At 44.7% G+C, this 26,960-nt stretch overlaps 3 protein-coding genes across 4 annotated transcripts; 2 read left to right on the top strand and 1 right to left on the bottom strand.

Annotated features, from left to right (window-relative positions):
* Positions 1 to 7,012: 7,012 nt before the first annotated feature.
* Positions 7,013 to 11,985, top strand: zcchc9 (zinc finger, CCHC domain containing 9). Its single transcript, XM_014128293.2, has 6 exons — positions 7,013 to 7,281; positions 7,713 to 8,158; positions 8,304 to 8,454; positions 10,474 to 10,566; positions 10,656 to 10,724; positions 11,362 to 11,985. The coding sequence occupies exons 2-6, from the start codon at positions 7,724 to 7,726 to the stop codon at positions 11,472 to 11,474; spliced, it is 861 nt and encodes a 286-aa protein (XP_013983768.1). The 5' UTR covers positions 7,013 to 7,281; positions 7,713 to 7,723; the 3' UTR covers positions 11,475 to 11,985.
* On the bottom strand, positions 11,815 to 18,844 carry acot12 (acyl-CoA thioesterase 12). The gene is given in 16 exon segments (XM_045688882.1): positions 11,815 to 11,832; positions 12,797 to 12,923; positions 13,222 to 13,298; positions 13,300 to 13,351; positions 13,605 to 13,663; positions 14,714 to 14,800; positions 14,802 to 14,858; positions 14,860 to 14,970; positions 14,972 to 14,987; positions 15,087 to 15,111; positions 15,114 to 15,216; positions 15,561 to 15,665; positions 16,062 to 16,325; positions 16,417 to 16,477; positions 16,563 to 16,626; positions 18,505 to 18,844. Coding segments are annotated over 16 exon segments (1,566 nt in total).
* Positions 18,845 to 22,562: 3,718 nt separating this feature from the next.
* atg10 (ATG10 autophagy related 10 homolog (S. cerevisiae)) lies at positions 22,563 to 26,489 on the top strand. 2 transcript variants are annotated; one of them, XM_014128294.2, is made up of 6 exons: positions 22,563 to 22,812; positions 23,396 to 23,502; positions 24,222 to 24,492; positions 24,641 to 24,738; positions 24,887 to 24,984; positions 25,074 to 26,489. In XM_014128294.2, the coding sequence occupies exons 2-6, from the start codon at positions 23,398 to 23,400 to the stop codon at positions 25,285 to 25,287; spliced, it is 786 nt and encodes a 261-aa protein (XP_013983769.2). In that variant the 5' UTR covers positions 22,563 to 22,812; positions 23,396 to 23,397; the 3' UTR covers positions 25,288 to 26,489. The 2 variants fall into 2 exon arrangements, with proteins under 2 accessions (XP_013983769.2, XP_045545858.1); XM_045689902.1 differs by lacking the exon at positions 22,563 to 22,812 and having other exon boundaries at positions 22,830 to 23,502.
* Positions 26,490 to 26,960: the final 471 nt, after the last annotated feature.

The raw sequence follows: 26,960 nt of genomic DNA, 5'->3' as shown, positions 1-26,960 counted from the left end.
TGTAAGTTAAGAACAAATTTTTATTTTCAATGATGGCCTAGAAACAGTGGGTTAACTGCCTTGTTCAGGGGCAGAACAACAGATTTGTACCTTGTCAGCTTGGGGATTTGAACTTGCAACCTTTCGGTTACTAGCCCAACACTCCAACCACTAGGCTACCTGCCACCCCTAATTGATTAGGCGCCTGTAAAACTGCTGCCATTTCTTCCGGCGGACATCACTGACATCATTGATGTCATTGACAAAAAACGTAGCTGTCTCTGGGCAAAATCTGGCATGGTGTAAGGACTACGAGTCCTCTTACTTAGATCTAGTGCCTTTGATTGCATCCTGGAAGGCCATATCGAGATTCCCTTCTCCCTCATAGAAAAAAAATATAAAGAAATGCACTATGTATAGAATGCGAGCACAGTTTAGAAAAATAAATGGTGAAGTTAATTAACAAACCAAAAACCATAGCACAGCGAAAACTGGTGTTTCACCGAATAGTACTTTTCTTTTGGTGCCTGGACTCCCCCCCCTGTCTCACTATCCTGGTGAAGAGAACAAAAACATACAGAGAAAAGGGGAGTCATCCATTCCCTTTATCCCAGGGATCATCAACTAGATTCAGCCGCGTGCCAATTTTTTCTTGTGTGGATGGTTGGGGGGCCGGAATGTAATTATAAATAATTTGTAGACTGCAAATTGACTGGAAGAAGCCAGAACAAATATGTTTGAGTAAAATAATAATTTGACCCTTGTTTACATTTGTATGCAATCAGGTGTCTATTATCCATGGGAGTACATTAATAGATTCTTAAATAAAAGTCACTTGGAGCTGATTTCCTGGTGTTTTTCCAGTCTTTTATGTACAACAATAAAAAATATATATTTTAAATTGCCTCAGAAAACTTTGGGGGCCAAATAAAACCACCCATGTGCCAAATTCGGCCCGCGAGTTGGGGGACCATTGCTTTGTCCTCAATGTCACTCAGAAACAAATTCCAATGTCCGCCTGGTAATGGTTCTGTTCAAAACGATTGTAAAATAATTCTGGTTCCAACACCTGGTTCTAGCTCTTTTGAGGTGTAACAATTTACTACTCTAGAGAGTACATGAATTCATACAAATGCTGTTCATCCATGCTCATCCATTTTCTAGCAATTTCTAGCTCTTCGAGTAAACAAATAACTTACGTCCTGTTCTCTCAGATGCTAATTACTCTGCTATTTTTCTCACACGTGCAAAATCAGATTTATTGCGCTACAGTTAACGTTAGATGAGAAATATATAATAGTGTATATATCGAGATAGCTACGATTTCCCTCTTCTTGCCCATGAGAAATGATAACATGCATTATGAGAAGAGTAACGGGTTAGCTATTAATAACCTCACTCAATTATATTTTACCAATAGTCCCAGTATTGATTCGCAAAATAACAACTGTTAACAAGTCGTCATCTAGTTACTTGCATGTGCGGAGCCCAGCTAATTTAATATTATTGATTTAGCTAATGTTAACTGTTAACTAACTTAACATGCTGAGGAACAGTAACATTTTCATGGAAAATAGCTAGCCAAGCAGTTAACGCCCACTACAAAACGTTTTAATATCTAATTTATATAACATGTATAGCATTAATGTCACGTCCTGACCAGTAAAGGGGTTATTTGTTATTGTAGTTTGGTCAGGACGTGGCAGGGGGTGTTTGTTTAGTGTGTTTTGGGTTTTTTGGGGCAATGTTCTATGTTAGTCTATTTCTATGTCTGTGTCTAGTTATTCTATTTCTTTGCTTAGTTTATTGGGTTGACCTTCAATTGGAGGCAGCTATTCCTCATTGCCTCTAATTGAAGGTCCTATTTAATAGGGGTGTTCTTCTATGGGATTGGTGGGTAGGTGTAGCTGTGTGCCTCACAGGACTGTTTTTTCGTTGTTGTTTTTGATTAAGTGTTTGTTTTGGTTTTCTTCAAATTAAAGAAGATGAGTATACACATTCCCGCTGCGTTTTGGTCCCGTCCTTGCGACAAACGTGACTAACTTACTTTTCTATCTTGGTGGCGTTATAACAGTCTCAACAATGAATAAATACTTAAAGTTAGCTACATCAACTCAAGTGCAGTCCAACCGCTGCATCTCATTTTGAACTTAATTTTATAATGATGACGTATTTTAATGACGTCACTAAACCATCTGACTGACATCTGATAGACCAATGAACGCAACTTTGAAAAACCCATCTCAACACTTGATCCCACCTACTCGGCTCACTTGCCTCCCATTGGAAATGACAGGATGTGGTCTATCTTAGTAGAAAATCTTTGTCCTTCCACTGCCGGCTACTGGACTTCCTGGTGGCCTGGATGTCATCACGTAACTATAAAGCTCCACTCCACATTTAGGCTAATTCTAAATACATACTGGTTCCAAAATAAATAAAAAATTACTATAAAAATTGTTTCTTTGCAGGACAAGGATTGTCCTTACTTTCAAGAATGCCTGAATTTCTCCGTCTTGCTTTTCTGGTTGGCTGGCAAGTTTCACCATCCAATTATTTCAGATCTACAGGAGTGCAAGTTTCACCATGGCCCGGGCAGTGGCAATACATTGGCACATAAGAATTATTAGAATATGGCAAATTATTCAATTAAATTGCATTCTATCCATGCTGGCTTTTGCGAACTACTGGAGACAGATAGGTGGGAGGGAATACAGGCTGTCGCCAATTAGTTAATGTGCGATTTTCCCAAATGGGTAATGGAAACACTTCAACCATTTCATTTTTATTCAACACTAGGTTTTTGTGAAACAGTTTTTTATCGACAAGATACTTCTATTGAACTTTGTAAATGTCGAAAAATCACTGGACCAGTTCATGGAAATATTGCTAATGTGATCTTGCAGACAACGATTCAGCTTTTATCTAACTTTATTAATCGAGGACCATTCGCTAGAGTAGCCTGTTCTCTAGCAGAGCAGAGACTGTGCTTAATGTAGAGAATCCCGCAGAAGCTGTCGGGAACAGGTGTCCAAAAAAGTTGGAACTGCAGCCACGGTTACTTCGATAATCTGGATAATACTAAAACGTGCACATTTTTCCATTACTCTATTCCTCCCACCCAACTTGGTCATTCAGATAAGGTAGAAAACATGTTCAAATACAAACAATATCACAGTGAACAGATTTATTTCATTCCAGGTAATTGTATTTCTCGCCATAACAAGTGTAGGCCTAATGGAAGGCAGCAACTGCTCCTGCCTGCAGCCAGACAGATAGGTCGACAGAGTACATAATAATCATCTGAAAGATTTGAGGAATTTGTTGTCAAACTCATTCATTGTGAAGAGAAGTGAGATGCCGATGCTATTTGGGTGGGAAACTTCAGTTGACGTCAGTGTTGTTCAACCTGGAATCGTCACCGTTGGTGTCATCAGTGCGTTGTTTCTTCTGGGAAAGACAGGACAGGAAAATGGTGAGAATACAGTGTGATATAATGGCTGCGTTTACACAGGCAGCCCAATTCTGATATTTTGCCTGTGTGTGTGTATTTACCACAGTGGTAGAGTTCGTTTAGGCGTGTTATGTTCAGGGACCGCAGGTCAGTTCTCTGTCCCATATGGACTCCACTCTTCTTGGGGACAATGGTGGGGTTCCAGTCTGCTGAGAAGAAATACCTGCCAGGAGAAACCCAACAAGGGAGGGTTAGAGGACTTGCTTCTTTAACACACAGCCTGCGTCCCAAATGGCACCCTATTCCCAATATAGCTCACCAAGTTTGACCAGAGCCCCATTTGCCCTGGTCAAAGTAAGTGCACTAAATAGGGAGCCATTTAGGACACAACTGGGAATGTTACTGGAACTGCATACTGTACACAAGACCAGGAACAGTAATCATTACTTATTACTAGCTGTTTATAACAATAAGGTGAGTAAAATGAGGACTTTAGTGGGAAGAAGGAGGAGAGTAATATAGGAGTGTGACTGACTTCTGACTTCTGAGGGTCTCCTTTCTTCACCTTCGAAGTTCTTCTCTTTTCCTGGAAGACAAAGCAAGAGTTACAGGAGGCAGATCTCAATAGTCTCTTACACAGTCTTCAATCTGGACCGCAAAAAGCTGAATAGGGTGTGTTTGATTCGGGCTGGTACAAAAGCCCACATACTGCAACGCTCCATGGGCCAAATTGACCAGCCCCCGATCCACATGCAATGCCCATGAGGTGGATTGGTGTGCGTCTCACCTGGGACCACGCTCTCCCACTGTATGGTGACGTAGCGGTCACGGTCCAACCGTGTGTGTTCGTGGTGCAGGCCCAGGGTGTGCAGCAGCTCATGGCACAGGTTCCTCGCCATACAGGTACTACCGAAGTACACAGGCTGGGCCCCGCCCTGAAAACCTACATACGACGCATAGCTAGAGGGGTAAGTGAAGAAAGAGGGAAGGAGAGAAATAGAAAGGAGAGGGGATAGAAGGACAGGAAGAGTGAAAAATGAAAGGATGAACGTAAGAGGAAAGATAGGGGGAAGTTGTGAGTTAATTGTAAACTGCTGGAACGTAGAGAATTTGTTAATGATCCCACTTTGTATCAGTCATCTGGACTCACCCTCTCCCAAAGAGGATCTATATGTAGTTCATCTCGTTGATGTATTTATAGAAGCAGATACACGTCCGGTCTGAGATCATCTTGAATGCCGCCAGGATAGTTTTCTTTCTGCCTACTATGTGGCTCACAGACAATCTACCATTAAACGGTGCATATCTTTCCCCGCTGTGTTATAAAATATGTCGTTCATCTCTCCGACTGTAGTAGACACTCACCCAGACTGTGGCAGATCTCGAATGGGACAGAGATGACGCCATCCATCTTCGGCCAGTACGACTGCACAGCTAATCTCTCTTCCTGTAGGACAAATCAACATCTCGTCTTAAATCCAGCTGTCCCTATAGTGTAGGCCTCACACAAATTAAATTGTTGTTCTACTCTTCCGATTTCATTCTATGACAGTCCTTCTCAGCTATGCTCATCGTACAGCCAGAGGTGAGATCAAAAGATGCAGTATGGCAAGAGATAGCAGGAGAGACCACTTAAATGAATGGCGATTTATACATTTAACTTGGCCAAATAGCTAGGCAGCAGAGAGCTGAGGCAACAAATTCTATGGTTTTTAAAAACAACGAAGCAGTAGCACAGGACCTAGACAGCAGGGATCATAGACTCACATACTAATGCATACTAACAGGTGTTTAACATGGTTTAGTGCATGTGCCAGGTGATACATTTTAACTTCAGTTCAGGCTCTAAAAAGTTGGGTCAACAATACTTTCCTGTGGATGTTTTTTCTCAAATTTCAAGCAGCAGAAAGATAAACTGCACAGACAACCGGTAGAGTAAGTTCATATGTCATTTTATTCAACATTCTGGCTTGTAAGAAAAATGTCTACGATTTTGCAGTGCTTTGTTTGAGATTGTATACCAATAATTGGTATCAGTCTGATCTATTAGGTAACCTTCTGGCCAGCATGGTCAAAAGTCCTCTAACAGGAAGAGTAGGTCTATAACCACAGACACTACAATGTGCAGGGGTTGATTTTTCTAATCTTTTGGGGATCAGAATGATCCAGATTCTGTAATCCTCTTTTGCTATCCAGGATCAGATCGATCTGGCTGATTGAGATGGCTTTTCAGAAAATAAATCAGATAGAATCATTCTGATCTAGACACACAATGTCAAGATTACAGAATCCAGATTTTGTGCTTTGGGTAGGTCGCTATATTGCCATTTACTGGGCGAGTTATGTTACATTTTGTTTAGCGAATAAGACAGCTGGGTTTTTCAAAACTTGTTATCTGGATCCGAATGAGCCGGATTCTGTAATCCAGGATCAGATCAATCTTGCTGTTTTTGAGCTGGTTTTTTCCAGAAAATAATCAGGTAGGATCATTCTGATCCACATACCACAATATCAAGATCACATATTCCAGTTTCGGTGTATTGAACAGACCTCCACCTTGCCATCTAATGGACAAGCTGTGGTAATACTTCTATACGGTCAGAAAAACAGATTTGCATAAATTACACTAATAAAGGTACCTTGGATTAAAAAATAAAGTCTGCATATCACTTATTTTCAGTGGCGTCAGTTCAGCTAAACCTTTGCATGCAATCCTTTATTGTAAATGTGAAATTGAGGGTAAAAAATAAATGTGCTTCCCCAAACATGAAACTCACACCCCGCCTATGGATGTCGGGACTCAGGTGACGCCACAGACAGGTGAGTGTATGTATGTGTTATCATGACGAGCCACTTTGGGGTGGACACCCACCGGTCTCATCAATGAGAGAAGGCTTGAAATAGACAAGATGGCAGCATACACATTGTTGGAAAACTTTATGGAGCAAAACGCATTTAATTTAATAACCACGCATTTTATAAATTCAAACAAACCCCCTGCAACTAGACATTGAAGTTTAGAAGACATTGGTTGTCTTCCAAGCCAGGAATTGAGGAAGTATTGACAAGTTCAGGTTGGTCAAAAATGCTCTGTAGTATGTCAAACAGTAATGTTACTTATCTAATAACACCCATCAGCCAGCTGGAACAGAGTACTCTCTGACTAGGCAATATTTTGTATAGTTAATTACAGGTCTACCTGTGGCAGAGAGTAGTGTTTGTAGAACTGTCCACTGAAATAAATAAATGTACAGTACAATAATATGGTTTTACAGTTGGCTACATAAAATGGAAAACTGATAATAGGCCTAGCTATCACATAACAAAATGACTTGCCCCCAAAGCAGACCTACAGGGAAAGTATTAGTGGAATTGTAGATGTGAACACCGCCCACTGCAATACAGAAGGGGAAACGTTACATAAAAAGGGACTGCACAATAACATGGTGAACCAGTGGGCGTTTGCAGGGCTGGCTTACATTAATTCGAAAACAGTCAGAAGAGAGGATGTAACAAATGAATCTGGTCCTACTTTGGACAATCCAGATCAGACACCAACGCATGGTGCAACGACGATTGCACACCAGGATTTGGGAGAAAAGAACCAAAGCAAATGCACAAACACATTCGTGCACTCGCTCTACTTCCAGTCAAACAGCAGTCGTGCAGCAATCACGAAAGAAAAGTGCATGTGTGGTCACTTGTTATTATAAATTCTGAACCTCAACAACAGATGGCGGTAATCGTCTATCGAGTCATTTTCCTGTCATTTCCACCCAAGGAAGAAGAACAATGTGGCTTCCGGCTAAACAGTAAACACATGTGGCAGCGTTAGTTGTACACTTTAGGTGAGTTTATAACAGATAAATATATTCTGATCACATTACTTAACTGAATTGATCCGTTTCTGAATTTCTGCGAATATATTTCGCTCCAGATTTTGTTCGAAACTCCGCTGAAAAGTACTCTTAGAGTAATGCTAGCCACTGTAAACTAGCCGTGCTAGCAACTATTCACGTTATCTAGCAAGTTTATTTGTAGCCTCAATCCTGTCCGTTGTTTTTATAGTTGAGCAGTTCACGTGTATACATGAAGCTGAAGTTGGTTATTAGATACATATTTATATACCACTTTGTATTTTGAGATGAATGAACACTTCTTTTGCTAGATCAGTCTAGGGTAAAATTCACCATACTCCCGAGTCCCTAATGGTTCTTTCGTTTTTTCCATCTCTCTCGCTCATCTGTCTCCCTCATATCTCTCTATATGTGTAACCCAGGTGTTCCAGCAATGACGCGATGGGCCAGAGCCAACAACGTCCACAAACACAAACCTGCTGAGGCAACACCCTGGAGCCAACTTAGAACCAGAGGGGGAGGAGTTGGGAGGGGTCGTCCAGGCCCTTTTGGAGGTTCAGGAGGTGCTAGCTCTAGCCATGGGCCTGGGGGTTGGGGAAGAGGTAGGGGAGGAGGGGGAGACCCTCTGAGGCGAACGCAGCTCGGCGATGCTGGGATTAAGAAGCCCTGTCGGAAGAAGAAAGACTACGACAATGAGGATGTGAACGGCTTCATGGAATACCTTCAGAGTGGCGGGGCTGGGACGTCCAGGGGAGGTGGAGGGGCAGGGATGGAGGGACTCAGGGAAGAGGTAGAGACAGCCCTGAAGAAAGACAGGAGGAGAGAGGACCGGAGGATAAAGAGACAGGATGACAAGAAGAGCAACATGGTGAGTAAGATGTGCAGAGATCAAGCGTAGAGTGACTAAGTTTCCAATGTTGCTAATAATAGTGACATTCAACCTTGTGATGTTGTCTTACTCTCTTATCTCTTCCTTCTTTCCTCGTTCTCTCTCCCTGTCTCCCCCTCTCCAGGTGTGTTTTAACTGTAGGAAGCCTGGCCACGGGTTGGCTGACTGTCCGGAGGCGGACCGAGACGAGGAGATGGGAAGGGACATCTGCTACCGCTGTGGATCCACAGAACATGAGATCCAACGCTGCCGCGCTAAAATAGATCCTGCTCTAGGTGTGTGTGTGTGTGTGTGGTCCTGACTCCTGCTTGTGTTCTATAATTCAATTTAGATTTGTTCCGATTGTTATTCTTTCTATGCTGAACAAAAATATAAACGCAACATGGAAGAACTTTCCGTTTCAGTTCAGAAACCAGTCAATTGAAATTATTTCATGAGGCTCTAATCTATGGATTTCACATGACTCGGCAGGGGTGCAGCCATGGGTGGGCCTTGGAGGGCATACGCCCACCTACTTGGGAGCCAGGCCCACCCACCGGGGAGCCAGGCCCAGCAATCAGAATGAGTTTTTCCTCACAGAAGGGCTTTACTACAGACAGAAATACTCCTCTGTTTCATCGGGTGGCTGGTCTCAGACAATCACGCAGGGGAAGAAGACGGATGTGGAGGTCCTTCTTCACCGATTTTTGTGCATATGGAACATTTCTGCCATCTTTTATTTCAGCTCATGAAACATGGGACCAACACTTTACATGTTGCGTTTTATATTTTTGTTCTATATATATATATTTTGTTTTATTTATTCATACATACATACATACATACATACATACATACATACATACATACATACATACATACATACATACATACATACATACATACATACATACATACGAATGAATGAATGAATGAATGAGAGTACATTTGGAAAGTATTCAGACCTCTTCACTTTTTGCACATTTTGTTACCATACAGCCATATTCTGAAATTGATTCAATTGTTTTTTTCCCCTCATCAATCTACACACTACCCCATAATGACAAAGAAAAAACTGGTTTTTAGACATTTTTTCTTATGTATCCATCACAGGTATATAAGTATTCAAACCCTTTACTCAGTACTTTGTTCTAGCACCTTTGGTAGCAATTACAGCCTCGGGTCTAATTGTGTATGACGCATCAAGCTTGGCACACCTGTATTTGGGGAGTTTCTCCCATTTTTCTCTGCAGATCCTCTCAAGCTCTGTCAGGTTGGATGGGGAGCATCGCTGCACAGCTATTTTCAGGTCTCTCCGGAGATGTTCGATCGGGTTCAAGTGTGGGCTCTGGCTGGGCCACTCAGACATTCAGAGACTTGTCCCGAAACCACTCCTACGTTGTCTTGGCTGTGTGCCTAGGGTCGTTGTCCTTTTGGAAGGGGAACCTTAGCCCCAGTCTGAGGTCCTGAGCGCTCTGGAGCAGATTTTCATCAAGGATCTCTCTGTAGTTTGCTCCATTCATCTTTGCCCCGATCCTGACTAGTCTCCCCGCCCCTGCCGCTGAAAAACATCCCCACAGCATGATGCTGCCACCATGCTTCACTGTAGGGATGGTGCCAGGTTTCCTCCAGACATGACACTTGGCATTCAGGCCAAAGAGTTCAAGCTTGGTTTCATCAGACCAGAGAATCTTGTTTCTCATGGTCTGAGAGTCTTTAGGTGCCTTTTGGCAAACTCTAAGCGGGCGGTCATGTGCCTTTTACAGAGGAGTGGCTTCTGTCTGGCCACTCTGCCATAAAGGCCTGATTGGTGGAGTGCTGCTGAGATGGTTGTCCTTCTGGAAGGTTCTCCCATCTCCACAGAGGAACTCTGGAGCTCTGTCAGGGTGACCATCGGGTTCTTGGTCACCTCACTGACCAAGGCCCTTCTCCCCTGATTGCTCAGTTTGGCCGGGTGGCCAGCTCTAGGAACACTCTTGGTGGTTCCAAACTTCTTCCATTTAAGAATGATGGACACCACTGTGTCCTTGGGGACCTTCAATGCTGCAGACATTTTTTGGTACCCTTCCCCATATCTGAGCCTTGACACAATCCTGTCTCGGAGGTCTACGGACAATTCCTTCGACCTCATGGCTAGGTTTTTGCTCTGACATGCACTGTCAACTGTGGGACCTCACATAGACAGTTGTGTGCCTTTTTCAAACCATGTCTAATCAATTGCATTTAGCATTGCTGGACTCCTAGTTGTAGAAACATCTCAAGGATGATCAATGGATTTGATTTAATGTGTGTTTCTCTCGCTCTCGCTCTCTCAGGGGAATACCCATATGCCAAGTGTTTCATCTGTAGTAAGACTGGCCACCTGTCCAGGTCCTGCCCAGACAACCCCAAAGGACTGTACGCCGCAGGTACAACGCATGCACTCTCACAATACTAAACTCGGCTAATAAATCAAACTGTGAATCCATAACATTGTCTCCTCCCTTTCTGTCTGTAGGAGGTTGTTGCCGTGTGTGTGGTTCAGTAGAGCACTTCCAGAAGGATTGTCCTGAGCATCAGGCTGCATGTGAGTAACCAGGCTCCATCTCTCTCCATCAGGATTGTCTGTTTGACAGACCCATTTTCCCCTGCCGCGTCACGAAATGTGCTCGCATGACAGATTCAGAATAAAGCTTTACCCGAAAGTGGATTCGATCGCATGCCACTTCAAATGCAGCTCTTGCAAGCTGACAAATAAGTAATCAAGACGGTTATCGTTTACAGCATCGCAATGTCATCAGAGGATTGACTAACTGACGTCAGCAAGCCAGCGAGGCATGGTAAAATATCACAAATGGAGCTAGATGAAGCCAGAAGAATTATAAACGTATCATTAGCTGTAGCCATCAGTTTTGCCTGTTCCCATTGTCGTCATTCACTCACTGTTAAGTTTGTCATGGCCCTGACTTTAGCGTTAGCTATCCTGCTATGGAGCTCATTGGCCAGCATCACTCGAATGTGACGCCTGTTTGTAAACCAAAAATGGGTCTATACACTACATTTCTCTATGAACGTTCCCTTTGTCATTTCCATTCAATATATCTATCTGAACGTCCTTTTTGTATATGTTCTATGTCATCTATCTGAACGCTCTGTACTGTTTGTCCTTTTATACGTTCCAAGATATTATGTGACTGACGTGCGTTTGTCCAATCCCCCTGTAGCTAACCAAGTGACCTTGGGCTGGCTGTCCAATAACATGAGTGCCGACCACGAGGAAGTGCATGTGCCTGTGAAGAAAGCCCCGCCCAAACGGGCCAAGGTAGTGGTCTTCTGACCTGCCGATCCACGCAGAGGACTCACCAGATTGGACAGGACTGACAGCGACACATCCCAAGACTTAAATTCACGAAGGGCGTTCATTCTGTCACCGTTCTCTCTCGGAGCTTTGAAAAACAACATCCATAGTCGGGGAAAATGGAGAGCTGCTCTTGACTGCCATTTTGGAAAGCGCCCTCTGTGGTCTCACACCCTGGACTCTGTGTATAGGACTGGAAATGATTTGTATGGATGGGACTAGACTGGAGCCTGTACTGTATACTAGCTAGCGGGTTTCTCCTGTATCTAAAGACGTGTTTTTATATCTCGGTGTGTTTCATGTTTGGTGGTGTGTTCTCTCATCCATCCCCAGGTGTCTGAGAAACAAAAAGGTTTAAAAAAAAATGTAGGTTTTATTTGCTATTCACAGAATTTAGTTTTGTCGTCGAGTATCATTATTACTGCACGTTCACTCACATCAACATCTGAAATATTTATTGCAAAATTCAATAAATAACACCTATATTACATACATGACCTACATTTGCTGTGACCAAGACATTTTGGGTTATTCGTGAAACGCCATTGTAAATGGAACACCTGTATTAGCAGCCACTCGACTAGAGACGTGCTTTGGTCTCGTTAGAATCAGGAGTCTCCACATGGTATCAATTCAACCATCAGACTCAGGTTTAGCGTGTGTGGTGTGTCTCTCTCCAGGAAGGTGGTACATGCGCTAGCCGTCTCCTCCATAGACTTAGACCAGCCTGCCAGGTTACATGCGGCAACACGCCTGAAGTCACCTGGTTGTGGCAACACACCTGGGACACGTGGTTTTAACACATTGTATCTGAATTGTGAGGGCTAACGATCGTCAAGGACAACAACCACCCGAGCCACTGCCTGTTCACCCCGCTATCATCCAGAAGGCGAGGTCAGTACAGGTGCGTTAAAGCTGGGACCGAGAGACTGAAAAAAAAAATGGCTTCAATCTCAAGGCCATCGCTGTTAAATAGCCATCACTAACACAGAGGCTGCAGCCCTATATACATAGACTTAATCACTGGTCTTAATAGAACACTAGTCACTTTAATACTGTTTACATATTTTGCATTACTCGTCTCATAAGTATATATTGTATTCTACTGTATCTTAGTCTATGCTGCTGTGACATTGCGCGTCAAAATATTTATATATTAATTCCATATATTCTTAATACTTTAGATGTGTGCTAAACACGTGCGTGTGACCAATAAAATGTGATTCAATGAAGACAATGAAAGCTAACAGGTGCTACTGTGTGTATTAATGGGCTCTGCAGTGTTTGTGTGTAAGCCTCACCCTGCAGCTGTTGAGTTCCGGGCTGTGGATGAGGAACCCGGCACACTTGACCTCGCTACGGAGGAAGCCCTCCACAGGGGGAACTGTTTTCATGGTTACAGACCTCCGGGCTACCACATAGAGGTCCCTGCAGAAGACAAAACACACATGGCTAACAGAAATCAGAACGGTCACATCTCCACTCAAGAAGACAGGAACGCACACGTTCTTCTAAAGCAGGGGTGCCAAACGTATTCCACGGAGGGCCGAATCTCTGCGGGTCTTTTTGTTTTTCCTTTCAGTTAAGACCTAGAAAACCAGAGGTGAGGGGAGTTCCTTACTAATTAGTGACCTTAATTCATCAAGTACAAGGGTGGAGCGAAAACCCGCAGACACTTTGCCCTCGGTGGAATGAGTTTGACACGTGTTCTAAAGGAAACCTTTACCCGTCGTTGCAGGACTGTCTCTTTGACAACAGGAACATGAAGTCTCGGCTCTTGCCTCCGTTGATTGGTGGGGCATTTAATGTGGTACACCGTCTCCTCCTCATCGGCCCCCTCTACCTCCTCACAGCTCCTACAGGGAGAAGGGGGTGTGAGAGGTTAAAGGTCAAGTTAGTTTAATGAACATAAAGCTCTGTCGCTCATACTTACAGCAAAATGTGGCTGGTGGCACCTTAACTGGGGAGGACGGGGCTCAGTAATGGCTTGAACGGAATAAATGGAAGGGTAACGAATTTACAAGTGACTTACAGATAGTGTGTGTCTCAAAGAGGTCGCAGTGTGAGGTCAGCCAATAGGGTGAAGGCATGGAGGGCAGAGGTCATGACCATCTGAACTTGGACACAAACCAGCTCCTCATGGACATACACACAACGTTGTAAGGAAACTAAAAGCAAAAAAGGACAAAGAATCCCCTTTACAAAATTGCCATATAGTGTCTCCATTCATGTACTGGTGTGTGTTTCTCACCCTGTCATTGATGCTGCTGGCTTCCCAGTCTTGTTTCCCAGCCAGTAGTCAGAGCTGCTACATTGTTATAGCCCAGATACACCTGCAGGGGACGATAGGAGACAGACAGTAGTGATGTGTGGGTTGACTCATAACCTTCAGTCCCCGTGGATATATCCATGGGGTGGATGAGTTTAGGGCCATGAAATATTGTGTGGATGAAGGGCGGGCAGGTCGAGTAAAGAGAAAACAATTAATAATAAAATCCATAGTTCTTGTGTAATTCATATCTTTAAGGCTACATTGAGTTCTTTCATTCTTTTTTTATCTGGCATTGGCGCACAAGTCTAAGCTTTAGGGCCTACTTTGCTGCGTGCCAAATAGGTCTACACACCAATCTCCAAATGTTTTTGGGAACTTGGCCGGAAAACGTTAACATCGATTCACTGAGGCAAAAAGGACAAGGTCAGAGTTTAATTCAATAAGACAAGAGCTCCAAAATGGAGAGTTGAAAAGAAAGATAAACGAGGGCCAGAGAAGCAACATTTCAGAAAGATGTGGTCAACTGGTAAAAGAGGATGAAAGCTGTGTGATGACTGTGAGGCGCATTACAAATTCGTCAAGTCAGGAGACGGGGACCACGACACCGTCACCTCATAAAAAGGGAACTGTTCAGCGCATTTTCTACATTTGCTGGTTAGGGTCGGGTGTGGGCCTCAGACGTTCACTTTAACACAAGCCGGTGGTTGCAGATGGGTTATTAGCAATTGCGAGTGGCTACGGGTGAACAAACAGCTGACCCGTGCATCACTAACAGACAGTCAGCGGGGAAATAATGGGGCTGAACTAAAAGCGTATCTCAGCTTCAGTCAACTTGTCATCTGGCAAGGCAGCGATGTGGTTGAATGGAAAAACAGTCAGGTGCAAGGCTAGCTTAGTTATAACGATGGGTGCTGGTAGTGTCATGTTCATTACATGGTTGTAGTACCCAGTTCCTTTCATCCCAGGGGACAGAGATAGGAGCCTCCTCCTTACAGGACAGGATGTGCTTTCTAGCCATCCGTATTCTCTTCCTTTACGATGGCAGACCGGTATCTCCTCTCCCCGTCCTGGGTGGTGTATGTGACTTGGGGGGAAAGGTAGGTACGCCTCCAGGTGTGTTAGCCAGCTGGTAGATAGGAAGGCGCTGTTGATGTGACGCGCTTTGTTCGCGGTCCACTCCTCACAGTTATAGGCCTCCACTCGGGACACCTACCTCAATACTACACACACGGGCACACACATATTTTAAATACTGTGCCAATTACATTTCCATAGGATCCCATTATCTGAACGGGAATTCATATGACTAGACATGTTACCTGTTGTTAAATGTGTTGTTGACACAGCCTTAAAGACCAGTCTGTCTCCCACAGAGGAAGGACCTCTGAAGCGGAACATGTCTACAGACCTCAGAGAGAGAGAGAGGGCTAGTTGGGTGTGCGCGTGTACCTACACTCTTAGAAAAAAAGGGGTTCCAAAAGGGTTCTTCGGCTGTCCCCACAGGACAGGGGTAAACAACCCTGGTCCTGGAGTGCCGCAGTGTTTTTTGATTTAACCAACCTGGGAGACCGGGTGTGTTGAATTTAGGCAATCACTCAACTGATCAATTATCTCGATAAGTTGTTGTGCCTAGTTGGGGAAAAAATCCTGCAGTACCTGTGGCACTCCAGGAACAAGGTTGCCTTCCCCTGCTATAGGATAACCCTTTTATGGGTTCTACACAGAACCAAAAAGGGCTATCCTATGGGGACAGCCATAGAACCCTTTTGAGATAGAGGGTACCTGGCTGCCACTGCGGCTGCGTTCTCCATCCAAGCCATGATTTGTCCTCCGAAGGTGTTGCCGTGGTGATTAGCGTGTGGCGGCAGGACCAGCTCGACGCTCTCCACACAGGTGAACTCTGGACACGGCAGACAGCGGGTCTCTCCTGCTACACCCACCTGGAGAGGAACAGGTACAGACATGGGTTTAGTAAAAAGAGAGGCAATTATACATCTAGTACATCTAATCACCAACTCAGCCATAGCCTTCAGACAGAGATGTAGATAGCCTCATCATGTGCATCTGACAAAGAGCATTTACATGCCAGAGAACTGTACCAAACAGACTCTCTCCATCTCTTCTCCATCTCAGCTACAAAAAGGTATTTATTTGTTTCGAATTTCCCCTTGAACATGAGTGTCAATATGACAACGTTCCATTCAGAGCAAGATAAATCAAGTAAAGATACAGATTAGGACACATAATCCCAGGCTGACACACACACACATGAAAGATGAGAGAGAGAATGAGACAGAGAGAGAGACAGACTGACCGTTGGCTAGTGCGCGGTAGTCTTGTAGCAGGGTACTGAACGTCTGTTCGTTGTAGAGGTGGAGTCTTCGTCTCTCTGAGGCCAGAGAATGCTGCAGCTGCTCCTCTGCAGAACCCAGGTTTTCCACCGGCTACAACACAACCTTTTTTGGTCCCGCTGGCTTTCCAACAAAGGTGGAGTAAGCCACACATACCAACCTCTCCACACGTTCCCTCACATCCTGCACCGGCACACGGATTCCCACCTACATACACACACACATATTGTTATATTAAAAATGTGAAATAAACATTGTGTAAATGCATGTGTGTGTTTGTGTGTGTGCATAGTCTTACCTCCATGCTTGTGGTGAACGTTCTACTGACTTTGGACTTGATAGTGATCACCTGGCCAACCCTGCAAACAACGTTAGAAATATTGAAAACGTTATATAGCCATTTGATTGATTGATGTATTGATGTATTGAATGATTGATGCGTACCTCTCCTCAAACTGGATGTCGTCCATGGAGAGTGTCACACACGCCATCCCAGCATGATGTTCAGCTAAGGGACAAACACATACACACACTGTTTATCTATATACACTGCTCAAAAAAATAAAGGGAACACTAAAATAACACATCCTAGATCTGAATGAATGAAATAATCTTATTAAATACTTGTTTCTTTACATAATTGAATGTGCTGACAACAAAATCACACAAAAATAATCATTGGAAATCCAATTTATCAACCCATGGAGGTCTGGATTTGGAGTCACACTCAAAATTAAAGTGGAAACCACACTACAGACTGATCCAACTTTGATGTAATGTCCTTAAAACAAGTCAAAATGAGGCTCAGTAGTGTGTGTGGCCTCCAAGTGCCTGTATGACCTCCCTACAACGCCTGGGCATGCTCCTGATGAGGTGGCCGATGGTCTCCTGAGGGATCTCCTCCCAGACCTGGACTAAAGCATCCGCCAACTCCTGGACAGTCTGTGGTGCAACGTGGAGTTGGTGGATGGAGCGAGACATGATGTCCCAGATATGCTCAATTGGATTCAGGTCTGGGGAACGGGCGGGCCAGTCCATAGCATCAATGCCTTCCTCTTGCAGGAACTGCTGACACACTCCAGCCACATGAGGTCTAGCATTGTCTTGCATTAGGAGGAACCCAGGGCCAACCGCACCAGTATATGGTCTCACAAGGGGTCTGAGGATCTCATCTCGGTACCTAATGGCAGTCAGGCTACCTCTGGCGAGCACATGGAGGGCTGTGTGGCCCCCCAAAGAAATGCCACCCCACACCATGACTGACCAACCGCCAAACCTGTCATGCTGGAGGATGTTGCAGGCAGCAGAACGTTCTCCACGGCATCTCCAGACTCTGTCACGTCTGTCACATGTGCTCAGTGTAAACCTGCTTTCATCTGTGAAGAGCACAGGGCGCCAGTGGCGAATTTGCCAATCTTGGTGTTCTCTGGCAAATGCCAAACGTCCTGCACGGTGTTGGGCTGTAAGCACAACCCCCACCTGTGGACGTCGGGCCCTCATACCACCCTCATGGAGTCTGTTTCTGACCGTTTGAGCAGACACATGCACATTTGTGGCCTGCTGGAGGTCATTTTGCAGGGCTCTGGCAATGCTCCTCCTGCTCCTCCTTGCACAAAGGCGGAGGTAGCGGTCCTGCTGCTGGGTTGTTGCCCTCCTACAGCCTCCTGATGTACTGGCCTGTCTCCTGGTAGCGCCTCCATGCTCTGGACACTACGCTGACAGACACAGCAAACCTTCTTTCCACAGCTCGCATTGATGTGCCATCCTGGATGAGCTGCACTACCTGAGCCACTTGTGTGGGTTGTAGACTCCGTCTCATGCTACCACTAGAGTGAAAGCACCGCCAGCATTCAAATGTTACCAAAACATCAGCCAGGAAGCATAGGAACTGAGAAGTGGTCTGTGGTCCCCACCTGCAGAACCACTACTTTATTGGGGGTGTGTTGCTAATTGCCTATAATTTCCACCTGTTGTCTATTCCATTTGCACAACAGCATGTGCAATTTATTGTCAATCAGTGTTGCTTCCTAAGTGGACAGTTTGATTTCACAAGTGTGATTGACTTGGAGTTACATTGTGTTGTTTAAGTGCTCCCTTTATTTTTGTTGAGCAGTGTATTTATCTATATTTAATCTCTCCAACTGGGGAGTACTACGATTACAGTGACATTACAATCATTAACATCCTCATGGGGGATAACACAAATCTCTTATTATGTGTTATTGTGCGTGCGCTCGCGCGCACACACACACACACACACACACACACACACACACACACACACACACACACACACACACACACACACACACACACACACACACACACACACACACACACACACACACACACACACACACACACACACACACACACACACACTGACCAGCGAGGCATGCAATGGTGTCCATCCATTTGAGTAGCTGCCCAGCACTCATGTCTCTTTGGTGATCTGCATGGCATGGCTGGATAGACTGACACATCTGGACATCTATAGGAGCAGGGGTCTGCCCAAGACCTGAGCCCAGAAGAGAAGCACCCTGACCGGTTACGGTGCCAGACCGATGCCTCTGAATCTCTTGGTCCTTATGAGGCTCCACAGGGCCTGACCCCCGGCGTACACCCAGGATCTGAGCACCCTGGGCAGGCGGAGGGACAGACAGAGGCCCCTTCAGATCCTGGTAGAGGTTCTCCAGACTGAAGCCATTCTGGAGGCTTTGGGTCATCACTACCCTATTGCTTCCGTGTGCAGAGAGTTTAGAGAAAATGAGTAGCCCATGTACGAGCCTCATTCAGTCCCTAAGTGTGAGCAAGTGAGTGAAAGGGCAGTGACAATCACATACCCTTTAGGTAAAAGTAACCCAGCCTTGTCCCTCCCTCCTCCTCTCTATCGGTAAACCTTATCTGTGGCTTGGAGCCCTATAATGAAGTAACACAAACACTGGTTCACAGTGTGGCAATGAGTTCCAATAACAACCTCTGTCTGTTTGATGACACACCCAAGTGCGGCGCGCATACACACACACCCCGGCATTGTGGGGGGGTCTGGCAAAGGGGATGGAAAAACTGGACAGGACACTGCCACCAAACAACAGCAAACTCAGTCATATGATAGGACATACAATCCTCTACATTCCTGAGACTTGGCTGGTACACGTACACATAGACACACACACACTGCAGGTGGACTCTTATTGGCCAGTGGATGATAGTACTCGCGACCCCAGAATAGACCAATAATATCTATCTGGAGACTGAAGTAACTACAAGAGATTATTAAAACAGTATCAAAGTGTTTTAGGAGCGATAGATAAACATTTTAATCATAAAATACCAAACAGCTTCACAAACATGTTTTCATTTACATACAACTTTGAAAGCTAGCTAGCAATCAAATATCCTTGAGGGTTTTGCTATCTGGTTTGTGAGTGGTGTTTTTCTGCATTCATACACGTCAAAAACCCAGCTACAGATGGAAGTGAGGAGAACTAACACAGCAGGTTAGGAGAATGAGGTTAACCCTCCTGTTGTGTTTGTTTCATGTTAATTAATTCTCTGTGTGTGTGTGTGTGTGCGTGTGCTCAAACACACATGCATGTGGGGGTCTTGGAGAGGAAGTGTGTCCATCTGATGAATGGGCATGTGCCTAGAGAAAACTTGTAAATCGGTCCAATTCGACCAGAACACTGCAGGAGGGTTAAGGTTAGGATCCAGGGTTAGGGTTATGCTTAGCTAAAATCCTACAGTTGTCAACTGTTATCCCCAATGCGACAACTAGATGGACATGCACCGGTAGCCACAACTGGTCAAACCATCAGTATAACCACTGAGATGTAATAATAAGGGTTTGAGCCCTGAATGCGTCTTTGCGTCATGCCTAAGAACAGCCCTCATACTATATACCTCACCTCATTGGTGCTTAGTTATAAACTGGGTAGTTTGGCTCCTGGATGCTGATTGGCTGAAAGCCGTGGTATATCACTCCAGTGTTAATTGCTAAATTGTAATTACTTCGCCACTACGGCCTATTTATTGCCTTGCCTCCTTATTCTTACCTCATTTGCACACACTGTATATAGATTGTTTTCTATTGTATTATTGACTGTACGTTTGTTTATTCCATGTGTAACTCTGTGTTGCTGTTTGTGTCGCACTGCTTTGCTCTATCTTGGCCAGGTCGCAGTTGTAAATGAGAACTTGCTCTCAACTGGCCTACCTGGTTAAATAAAGGTGAAATCAAAAAATAAGAACAGCCTTTAGCCGTGGTATATTTGCCATATACCACACTCCCTCGGGCCTTATTGCTTAACTAGAGACTGGCTCCAAGATGGCCAATCTTTGTTTTTAACTTAATCTACTCACGTCCGCATGCGCCATTTCTTACTGCGCATACTCCGGATGCACACTAGCGCTCAATGAGCACTGGACACAGCCATATCATGTGAACATGCTCCGGGAACTCTGTCAGAGCACGTGGACAGCTTAACAAGCCAACCGGCACTTCCCCTAGCTAGCTGGGGTCATGACCTCAGAGCGTGAATATAAAAATGGTATATCTTCGGCTGTGAGTGATGAAAAAAACACAAAATGGTCTCTGCGACAATAATTTGAATAATTCAATGGATGTTTTGTGGACAAAGGTGATGACTAAAGTGTCTTATTAGGAATTTTCAAATTTGACTTCTCTATGGGGGGGCCATCAAAAATAATTGTCTTTCTCAGCCATGAATCAGTTCAAGTGCAGTACCGAAGCAATACTGTAGGTGCAGTCAAAAGCGTGCTTCCAGACTGGAACCCTGGCCCGATGAAGCCGAAAGAACAGCGACCAAGAGTCAGGGTCGTGGAGAAGATGGCGGGTAGGCCTGCGCCCGAATGGTTATCGGATTTGAAGATGGAGTCAGAGGAACCCACAGAGGTTGGTAAGAAGGCGGGCAGGAAAAAATGAAGAAAGTGGAACATATTGAAAGTGAATAGGGATTGTTGCAGAAGGAAATTGAACATGACAAGAATGAGGATACATTTACTGCGGTGGCAGGCTCAGTGAAGACAGCCAAGTTTGAGCCACATCCCGACGGTGATAAAGATGATTTTGGTTCAGTGGGAGAGATTATTGGAGAGAATGATCCTTGCCTTCTGGCTGATCCATATGGGGGTGTCAGGTTGGGTGGAGAGGAGGTTGGGGAATATTGGGTTGGTGAAATTGACTCAAAGTGGAATCGTGTAGATTTCTTTCATTTCTGCCGTCCAGAGGGAGGGAGCGTGCACTGCGCACAACGTGACTGGGGATAAGAACTGTGACTTGCTTTCCTCTCCGGAGCAGGGTGCCGTTGAAAGGAGTGATAATTGGAGTGGGTATTAAGTGTTGAAGAGGATCAACTTAAGTTGAAGATTCCCGGTGTCTTTGACGCCCGCCGTTTGCCATTTGGACGCAGACCCGGTGGAGAGTGTGGTGAAACAGAGAAGACACTGTCTGTACTACTGAGTTTTGATGCGGCGTCTTTACCAGACAAAGTCAAATTAGGATGTGTCAGTTATGCCGTGAGAGATTTTGTCCCGAATTCATTTCAGTGTTTCAGATGTCACGCTTATGGTCATGTGGCAGCAGTGTGTAGGTGGGAGATTCCTAGATGTGAAAAGTGTGCAGGAGGACGTTAGACAAAGAAATGGGTAGTACCGGTGGAAAAAGTTGTGTATGTAAACTGTAGGGCACATGAGGTTGGTGGCACCTTAATTGGGGAGGACATGTTTGTGGTAATGGCTGGAGCAGAATAAGCGGAATGGTATCAAATACATCAAACACATGGTGTGATGCCATTCCATTTGCTCCGTTCCAGCCATTATATGAGTCGTCCTCCCCTCAGCAGCATCCACTGCTGTAGCGGTACCATGGTGCTGGAGATCAGAGGTGTCCAGTGAGAGAAAGGCAGGTTGAGGTTGCCAGGATCAGAGTACAGCAGAAGGTGTAGTATGCTGAGGCAGTGAAGAGAGTAGTAGAGGAAGATGGGTCCAGGGTGAAGGATCCTAAGAGGATCCCTGTGAATAAGCCGAGACCAATAGAGAGTTATAGGAATAACGTGCTTCGGTAAAGTACTTTTTTTTTTGCGTTCATGGCCATGGTTGTCAATTGTACCACAGGAATAAAACGTAAATCACAGAGGAGAGATGCTGTTGTGGCAGCTGCAGAGACGTACTTGGGTGTATGAGATTTTACTGCAGAAGAGTTACAAGATGTTTTCAATGATAGGACCAAAGTAGTGGGAAAGTGGGGAGGTTTTGGGAGCAGGGTTAGTTGGTAGGGACATTTTTTCCCAAAGTGAAATGAGTTCATACTACAGAATAAGAATAGTAGGCTGATACACAGCCCATACAGTAGGTGGCGACATGCACCTATAACATTTGTTTGTGAACCGCCATAATATCGAAAGAGATGGAGGAGAAGAAGAACAACAACAACAAAACAGTTGTACTGGAATCACAGCAAACTACTTGTGACATAATAATCATCAATATTAATATACATGAAACTATCTAGACAAATAAATACAATGAAGAATTCAATAAATTCACTCTAAACCACCTGTGAGGTAAGGGATGGTGGAATTCAGTCAGTTTTAGCAGAAGGGGCGGTTTATAACCGCCAAATCTGATTGGCTCTTTCCTCATTCTCCATCACGAGATCCCGGAAGTTGCCCCGGTAAGAAACGTGTTTTGTTTTCAGATTGCGCTTTTAACGTGTTATACATTTCCTCGGGAACATTAAACACTGAAAACCTTGAACAGTATGGGCCTATTGCGTTCATCGATGGCCACCAGATTATCGGCCGTTGATCTCTCGTTTAATGCATCAAGAGGCACTAAAATCACCCGCACATTCTGATGTGAATTGCAAGCATTGGCCACACCGCACCCTAAAGCTGATTTCGGTGTTATTTTTTTGTCCTGCTCTCAACCAAAATCTGCGTGATAAACCAAACTTGCAACCCCAAAAAATACTTGATCTCGTGTTGTTACCGTGTCAAACAAGGCTATTACGTTACAGCTTTCATGTACAAATATCGCCTTCTCACTTCCAGAAACGTTGAACAAACATTCGAATGTGAAATGTTTAAAACCAGCTATCTACAACACTATAACTACAACATTGCGACCTGAATACGCAGACGTGTCTTAGCTAGTTTTAGACAGACTTATTTCCATGCATCTGGCTTAACATGTGATGCTCTCTTGTCCTCTTCCTCATCTCTGCCTGTTCTCCATTTCCTTCATATCTCCTCCAGAGATGAGTAGCTGTTTTCTGGATGAGGAGACGTTCTGTCAGTGCTGCCAGCTTTTCCTCCAACACTCCCACTCCCTCTGTGACGGCTGGAGCTGGGAACAAGTGAAGGTATGGGGTGGAGGAGGGAGAGAGTTTTTAGGATAGAGAAGGGTAGAGTTTAACTTGGGGTAGGCCTATTTAGGGAAAGGAAAGGTTAGTCAGCATTGAGAAGAGTAGAGTTGGGCTAGTTTGGGTTACACAGAATTAGGGTTAAGGAAAGGTTAGAAAGGTCCTTTTTTTTTTGGCTGCTTGACTACCCCAGTCACCTGAAGAAGCTGAGTGCAGAATGTTTGGCTGTCTGAATGGAATCGGATGTATGTGAATCTGTAGAGCAGGGGTATGCAACTAGATTAAGCCACGGGATGATTTTTGTCAGAGTGGATGTAAATTGACCACAACTAAATCCAAAAGAGATTGTATTTGAACATAACAATAATTTCATACCTTTATTATATTGATACAAGCACTTATTTATTTGTATTATTATTATTATTATTTTTTTGTGGGAATACTTGGGAACAGATTTTAGCTGAATTCCTGGTAATTGTAGGTCACCAAAAACAAAAATCCCAAAATCTTTGGGGGGGGCCAAAAAAAAGATTGGGGCCACCACTAAACTGGCTTCCTCTCTAGGTTTCTTCCTTCTATGTTTTTCCTGGCCACTGTGCTTTCACTTCTGCTTTGCTTGCTCTTTGGGGTCGAGGCCAGGTAACTGTAAAGCACTTTGTGACTGCTAATGTGAAAAGGTCTTTATAAAATGCGATTGATTGATAATGTTTCCATTCAAGGGTTCTGAGGAGGGCTACCTGAGGAAGACTGCACTGGGGACCGGCAGAACCAGATGTAACCAGGACCAGCAACGAACCAGTTCAGACCAGCACCAGGAGAGGACCTTCTCCCTCTCTTTCCATGATGATGATGGTGATGATGAAGATGATGGCGCAGTGTGTTGTATACAGGAGGAGAGCAGTAGTAGCAGTGTCGTTCAGTATGAATACCATGTCCTCTACTCCTGCAGCTACCAAACTCCTGTCCTCTACTTCAGAGCCTCAACCCTGGGTATGTTGCTAGACAGTACTGGCTGAATGGTTATTTGATGTAATACATTGCAAATACAGGACTTGCATTGTCTTCAGCCGTCCACTTCTTTATACACTTACTGGTCTCTCGCTCTCTCTCTCGCTCTCTGTCTCGCTCTCTCTGTCAGAGGGTAGGAGTCTGTGTCTCGAGGAGGTATGGGACAGTGTTCATCCTAACTACAGACAGAGACTACAGCACAGACCCTGGGACACCATCACACAACAGGTTGGTACCTCTCTCATCCCTCTGTCACTTTCTCGCTCTCTCTTTTCCCGGTAAGATTGTATCCCTCTCTTAATCTCTTTTTCCTCCATAAATCTCCCACTTCCACTCGACACAACACTCAATCTTCTGTCCATCTTTCTCTCTCTAGGAACACCCGTTGCTAGGCCAGTCGTTCTTTGTGCTCCACCCTTGCAGGACAGAAGAGTTCATGAAGCCTGTTCTAAAAGCTGCCCTGGAAGAACACCGGTGAGTTTGAGACTCAATGTGTATTCTATCAAAGTATTACACCTGTGTGTGTTCTCCTGTGTGACCTTTGCCCTCTGACTGCCGTCCAGACAGGTGAACTACATTGTGACCTGGCTCAGTGTGGTGGGTCCTGTTGTGGGACTGGACGTTCCTCTGAGCTACTGTACACAGGCACCTGAACCCCCGCACACCCCCTCCGGCTCTCCACAGCCCCCCTCCGGCTCTCCACAGTCCCCCTCCGGCTCTCCACATTTCCCCTCCGGCTCTCTACAGCCCCCAGCCCTAGGGACAAAGCCAGGCTGAATGGTTCTCCCATCTAGCGTGGACAACACGTAATGCCAAAGCGAATTTCCATTGGAGCCAGATTTGACATCAGCTTGAGACGTGTTGATGAGGTCTGTCCAGTGGGCATGAGATGGAAGAGAGGGCAGCTGCTTTTCACAATAAGTCTGTAGAGAGAACCGTTACATGAAGCACTGCTGGCACCTAGTGGTGAGAAACATTACTGCAACTCTACAGGCCTGTCAGAACTACTAGGTTGAATCAGCCCAGGTGATGGATCTGAGAAGTGGGAGCGGGATGACTTATAGATCTGGGACAGGGTCTTCTATGGGCTTCAGTGCTGATATCTGTGAAAAGGTAAAACAGACACTTCTCCTTTTGTCAGAGCAGACCTGGTCTTAGGAGGCTAGACAACCATGGAGAAATGAACGAGATGTCTATTCATTTCTATGGGAGCTACTCTATCCTTGTCAACGCTGTTTTGGAATAAGACAAATGAAAGTCTATTTTGTGCCTGGATGGGGGACTGAAGATGAAGTGAGATGGAACTTAATGTTTCCTATGACCTCAAACCTTTTAACTTTTCCTCTCATCACCGAACATGTCCAACAATCATGTTGTAACTTTTTGATTTCTTTGCAGTAAAGTTGATGACAAACGCACCGTTCTTGGCCTGCATTGTGAAGATGTTTTAAAACAGAAACGCCGTATGCTTTTCAGCGTCAGGTTTCGTAAGATTCCTGTTTGTCTCTGACAGACTGGTCGTATCTGAAGGGGCGTCTACTGTGTGAGTGGCATCGTGATCCAGGATAGTTTGTACTTTGGCCAGACCCTTGTCTGTTGGCAGAAGACTCAGGGATTAATTTATTGGTCAACTGGGAGAAAAGTTTGTGTGTGTATTCTTGCCGTAGAATAGATTAACTTTCACCCTAATTTGTCTAACATCCTGTCTCTGTTGACTGAGAGCGTGGGGAGAGTTTCATACCTCCTCCTCATAGGATTTAACACGGTGGATTTGCTTTTGAATTAGAAACGGTTGCATGCTGAATGTATCGTAGGTTGTTACACCAATGTTGGCTTTTAATAATGGCAACTCTTCCACCACAGTCCTGATACAACGCATGCACATGACTGTATCGTATCTATATTGAACCTACATGCCAATGAACACATACAGTATGGCCATTATACCTAATATAAACATGGTTAGGGGAGAAACGCAATTCTATTGTATGATTTCTAAGAAGGAGCAGAATAACAAAAAAATCTGTTAAATACAAACTGTATACATCAGCCATTCTTATGGTAATGACGATGGGGACCATATGCACAATCTGTTTGCACGAGCAACCCGAACAGAAATGCTGATATACATGTCCCAAGGGAGCTCTGACAATGTCAGCTTTTAAAGTGTGTGTGTGTGTGTAATCAGTTATCCCTGTTTAAAAAGAAAGCATTGTGTTCGCTCAAGTTCCTCAATGCCAGCCCTGGATAAACAACAATTGGAAACACATGGCTGTGTCTGGCACACACAAAGACACACACATACGAGTATGAACGTAGGGAGAGGTCGTCGTCTCCCCCCCCAGTGGACCTTCAGGAACTAGCAGAGAATCATACTCCTCAGTTTCCTGGTTCCACTCCAACCTGTACTGTGGGAAACAAACTACTGGGGATGATAACACTGCTTCTGC

This window comes from Salmo salar, chromosome ssa11 (genome assembly GCF_905237065.1).
Source record: "Salmo salar chromosome ssa11, Ssal_v3.1, whole genome shotgun sequence".
Taxonomy (NCBI): Eukaryota; Metazoa; Chordata; class Actinopteri; order Salmoniformes; family Salmonidae; genus Salmo; species Salmo salar.
This window is presented reverse-complemented; position numbering and strand designations above follow the sequence as displayed.

Bases quoted from the DNA above. Each gene is read 5' to 3' on its own strand.
- zcchc9 (XM_014128293.2), top strand. From the start codon at position 7,724: ATGACGCGATGGGCCAGAGCCAACAACGTCCACAAACACAAACCTGCT. The intron at 8,159-8,303 runs GTGAGTAAGATG...CCCCCTCTCCAG, and splicing joins ATGACAAGAAGAGCAACATG to GTGTGTTTTAACTGTAGGAA. The intron at 10,567-10,655 runs GTACAACGCATG...TTCTGTCTGTAG, and splicing joins CAAAGGACTGTACGCCGCAG to GAGGTTGTTGCCGTGTGTGT.
- atg10 (XM_045689902.1), top strand. From the start codon at position 23,335: ATGCTCTCTTGTCCTCTTCCTCATCTCTGCCTGTTCTCCATTTCCTTC. The intron at 23,503-24,221 runs GTATGGGGTGGA...TTTCCATTCAAG, and splicing joins GGAGCTGGGAACAAGTGAAG to GGTTCTGAGGAGGGCTACCT. The intron at 24,739-24,886 runs GTTGGTACCTCT...TTCTCTCTCTAG, and splicing joins GGGACACCATCACACAACAG to GAACACCCGTTGCTAGGCCA.